We start from the raw sequence: 5000 nt of genomic DNA, 5'->3' as shown, positions 1-5000 counted from the left end.
GAGGATGAGAGAGAAATAAAATCACATTCTGATTATGCTTTTAATTGGCCTTTGCTATCTTTATGCAGCTGAAAAGTCATTTACTATTTGTTATGTAAAGCTGGCAGTTTTTTCTTTCTTTTGTTTTTTGCATTTGTGAGTCTTAAGAATTTCCTCTTTGTATTTTAACTAATGGTTCAATAAATATTAACCACCATGCTGATTTAAAGTCTTTATTTGCTGACCTCTAGTGGTTGATGAGGGAGTTGCTGTTCATAATCAATTTTGTTTCTAATCATGCAGTAAGCGAAAAGAAAAATAGAAACATCACATTTCTTCTGTCTCAAATTAATCAATACGCATTTCAGTTCGTGTGTTTCCCAACCCTGTTCCTGGAGGCACACCAACAGTACATATTTTGGATGTCTCCCTTTTCTGACCCATTAACTTCAGGTGTTGGAGTCTCTTCTGATGTTATAAGTTGATTCAGGTGTGTTTGATTAGGGAGAGGTTAAAAATGTGTACTGTTGGTGTGCCTTCAGGAACAGGGTTGGGAAACACTGGTCTAAAACACATTCAAATGTAAATATTTTTGTATGCTTTTTGTCATTATTATTGTAATTATTAAATCATGTTTTTGCTGTTGTTTGCATGTTCTGTTAAATTCTGCAAAAAATTACTTTAAATAATAATAAAAAAATAGTGAGTCACGTGACCTAAACAAAGCTGTCCAGCAGGAGGCGCCAAACAGGCTGTGAAAAACAGCAATTAGACTTAATGTTGACAAATTAGCATTAGTTAACAATAAAACTTTAAATTGCTTGTTATACACAAGTAGAATGAAGAATTAGACTTGTTTTATGCTGTTATACACTTTATTTTTATAAACACTGCATTTTAAATAAACAAAAACTAATTAGGACTAGCGACGCAGTGGCGCAGTAGGTAGTGCTGTCACCTCACAGCAAGAAGGTCGCTGGTTTGAGCCTCGGCTGGGTCAGTTGGCGTTTCTGTGTGGAGTTTGCATGTTCTCCCTGCGTTCGCGTGGGTTTCCTCCAGGTGCTCTGGTTTCCACCACATTATAAAGACATGCGGTACAGTGAATTGGGTAGGCTAAATTGTCCGTAGTATATGTATGTGTGTGTGTATGTGTTTCCCAGTGATGGGTTGCAGCTGGAAGGGCATCCACTGCATAAAACAAATGCTGGATAAGTTGGCGGTTCATTCCACGACCCCAGATTAATAAAGGGACTAAGCCGAAAAGAAAATGAATGAATGAATAATTAAGACTAAAATGTTAGGATACACTTTATTTTAAGGTGACGTAGATGCTGCGTATTTGTTAATTTAACTACTGATTAATATTAATAAAATTCATGTACTTGCTATATGATTGGGGTTACAATGTAGGTTAGGTTTAGAGCAGTGTTTCTCAACCACGTTCCTGGAGGATCACCAGCTCTTCACACTTTCCTAGTCTCCTTAACCAAACACACCTGATTTAGATCATCCAACGTGATCTCACGGCAATTCGTAACTTTTAATTTAGTGGCTAAAGCTGCGGTCACACCGGGATTTGTGTGTGTGAAGTTTTGTCATACGGCGCTGCGAAAGGGGGCGGGATTAAACAAGATGATTAGACATTAAAAACAACGAGCGATTGCTCCATGTTTTAAATTTCTGTCCAGAGAGGTCCTGTTTTGATCCTCGATTGGTCTCACGCAGTCAAGTGATGCGATTTCGCAGGTCAACGTTCACCAAGCTTGAACTTTGCACCGCAGCGAACTGCGAAACTTAACGCATGACCCTGCGTTTCCGGTCTAACGCCTTTGCGTGCGTATAAATGGAAGTCTATGGGAGCGGAGCTTAATTTGCATGAATTCATATGATCTAATTTGCACAATTTAGTACGATTTGCTCATCACCCAATGATGCTTGGGTTTAGGGGTGGGGTTTAGGGGTGCCACGCCTCCTTTTTAAAATCTTACATTTTAACCAGTAAACTGACAAAACGTAAAATACTTCCGTTTCCTCGTGAGATCAGGCTGGATCATTAGCTCATTCGCAGAGGCTGAAAGACCTGTAATGGGTGTGTCAGACAAAGCAGACATCCAAAACATGCAATGCTGGTGGTCCATGGTGGAGAAACACTGGTTTAGACATGTAAATATGCATAATTGATTGTAATTACTATAGTAAGTGCATGGGATAGATCAGATCTACGCAATCTAGAACATCTGTAGGGCTGTGTGTGTAACTAATATAAAAGATTATGCTGAAATCAAAACAATACTTAATAATTGTTCACAACTGATTTTAATGTTCAAATCTCAATATTAACAAACCAATAACTATCAGTTTTAAACTTTGTGCTTTTAAAAACATGAATAAAGTAGATAATAATATCAAATAAACACTAAATAATACAAATAACAATCCCATCCCATACATCAAAAGTCAATTTACATGATTTTACTGCAGTCGGGCTTTGAGGAGATATGAATGTAGAGAGGTGTGTGACGCAATTTACCCGTTTTATCCCGATTATTGTTTTTCATAATCATGGAGTTCATAATCTAAATTTCGGTTTACTGAAATTTACTGAATTCACTGCACTTGGTTAATAGTATTACGGTGAACTCGTAGCAAACTTGACTTTGTACATCTGTAGGTGACTAAGGGTTGATGGAGCATTGTTTAATTTTGGAATCTTTAATTATTAATTATACTAAACATAGTTATTATTATTATGTTTAATTATTAACATCTCCTTATTATTGGTAGGTACATTTCAGTAATTGGTAGATATTGATGAGGACACGTCCCCTCCATCCATGCCAATTCTACGCCCTTGCCACCAAGTAATACATGTCTGCTTAAACCAATGTTTTGAAAACATTTATGTCCTTAAATCCTAAATTAGACTAGCGATCTGATCCAGATATTGATTTGTCTTATCTTCTTTCTCATAAACACATGCATTGGTGTGTCTACATTATCTTCTCCAGCTCAGAATGCAGTCAGTTCAGGAGATTGAGCATTTCTTCTTCATTTTCAGCTCTTGCGGCTTCAGAACTGCACGGATGGCTTCATCAAACGCTATTTTAACCCCCGTCAGTGTTTCTGCTGAGCACTCCACATACTTCACAGCTCCTATTTCTTCAGCTTTAGCCTTGCCTTGATGGAAGGGGTTTTGTTTCTTCTCTTTCAGCTTTTCAATAATCTCAGTGTCTTCTCTCAGCTCAAGTTTAGTCCCGACTAGAATTATCGGAGTGTTTGGGCAATAATGTCTGACTTCTGGAAACCACACCAAACGTTCAGTCACGCCACTTCATTCACGTGAATCGTGCCACAGGATGTACATCTGCGTCTTTGCATTAACTTAACATGTAAATCACTCACGCTTGAAGTCACGCTTGAAGTTTCTGCCAACCCGACGCTACACTATAACTTTTCAATCCAGATGGATGTGGCAACCGTTACTGCATCCAAAATGGTAAAAAGCCTTGGAGTAACGATTGATGACCAACTGAACTTCTCTGAGCACATTTCTAGAACTGCTCGATCTTGCAGATTCGCACTCTATAACATCAGAAAGGTCCGACCCTTCCTATCTGAACATACAGCTCAACTCATTGTTCAAGCTCTTGTTCTCTCCAAACTGGATTATTGCAACTCTCTACTAGCCGGGCTACCAGCTAGTTCTATCAAACCTCTTCAGCTGCTTCAGAACGCAGCAGCACGAGTGGTCTTTGATGAACCCAAAAGAGCACATGTCACTCCGCTACTCACCCGTTTGCACTGGCTGCCAGTTGCTGCTCGCATCAAATTCAAAGCTCTGATGTTTGCTTAGAAAGCGATCTCTGGCTTTGCTCCTTCTTATCTGCTCTCACTTCTGCAGATTTATATGCCCTCCAGAAACTTGCGTTCTGTGAATGAACGTCGCCTCGTGGTTCCATCCCAAAGAGGGAAGAAATCACTTTCCCGAACTCTCACATTCAATCTGCCCAGTTGGTGAAATGAACTCCCTAACTACATCAGAACAGCAGAGTCACTTGCTGTCTTCAAGAAACGACTAAAAACTCAACTATTTAGTCTCCACTTTCCTTCCTAATCTGCAACTGCCTCTCTGGCTATACCACTAACTGTACTCTCTCTCTCTCTCTCTCTCTCTCTCTCTCTCTCTCTCTCTTTCTCTCTCTCTCTCATAAACAAAAAAAAAAAAAACATTACTAATGCTTTGCTTCTTAGACTTTACACACCTGAAACTTGTCTATAGCACTTGTTCACTGCTGCTCTTATAGTTGTGTAAATTGCTTCCTTGTCCTCATTTGTAAGTCGCTTTGGATAAAAGCGTCTGCTAAATGGCTAAAATGAACACAGCATAAGATGAGAAAAAATAACCAATCCATATCGATAAGTGTAAGATCTGGTTACTGTATCTCACTGTCTTTGGATTAATGTAAAGAAAAAAGCACCCTGGTTGGGTTGTTGTTGTTGTTTTGCTAAAGTAGGAACACAGATAGTTCTGCAACTCTGTTCAACTCACACACCAGTACAGCTAAATATCATCTGTTCCCACGCTCAGCTGTTGATCCGCTGCTCTTCAACACGGTAAGACAAACACACTGGTATTTGACTGATTATTAGTGTAGATGAAGCTCATATAACACATGATTTCTGACATGAGAAATATCTGGTGTTGATCTCAGTCATCAGTTGATTTCCACACACTGATGTTGTGCATTAATAATCTGCAGATGTGTAAAGATCTTCCTAACACTAAGAGCTGTTTAGGGTGATGTACATTTACTGTTGATGAGTGTAGAAGTGATGATTAATGCTGGATTCTAGATAGATTTGATGCTGATGTGGCTCAGAATGGCTCCTGCTCTTCATCTGATCTTTCTGCTCATCATTCACAGTGAGTCAATCTTACATTCACATTACTGCTTTATTTCTCCGCATTTACACACACTCCACAATCAGACAATATTCAGCAGGTTTCTGATCATCTTCTC

The 5000-nt window shown here is 39.0% G+C and overlaps 2 protein-coding genes across 2 annotated transcripts in view; both read left to right on the top strand.

Annotated features, from left to right (window-relative positions):
• The window catches only part of LOC130222734 (B-cell receptor CD22-like), a 15078-nt gene extending 14979 nt beyond the window's left edge, over positions 1-99 (top strand). Inside the window, exon 9 of the mRNA XM_056455266.1 lies at positions 1-99. This exon is cut by the window's left edge and continues 282 nt beyond it. The gene's annotated coding sequence lies outside the window, so the exon portion shown is untranslated.
• Positions 100-4686: 4587 nt separating this feature from the next.
• LOC130221289 (B-cell receptor CD22-like) overlaps positions 4687-5000 on the top strand; it is a 6259-nt gene continuing 5945 nt past the window's right edge. The window contains exon 1 of the mRNA XM_056453740.1: positions 4687-4903. Coding sequence (XP_056309715.1) covers positions 4843-4903 — 61 coding nt within the window. The 5' untranslated portion in view covers positions 4687-4842. The remainder of the gene's footprint in view (positions 4904-5000) is intronic.

Source organism: Danio aesculapii, chromosome 1 (assembly GCF_903798145.1).
Source record: "Danio aesculapii chromosome 1, fDanAes4.1, whole genome shotgun sequence".
Classification (NCBI taxonomy): domain Eukaryota; kingdom Metazoa; phylum Chordata; class Actinopteri; order Cypriniformes; family Danionidae; genus Danio; species Danio aesculapii.
This window is presented reverse-complemented; position numbering and strand designations above follow the sequence as displayed.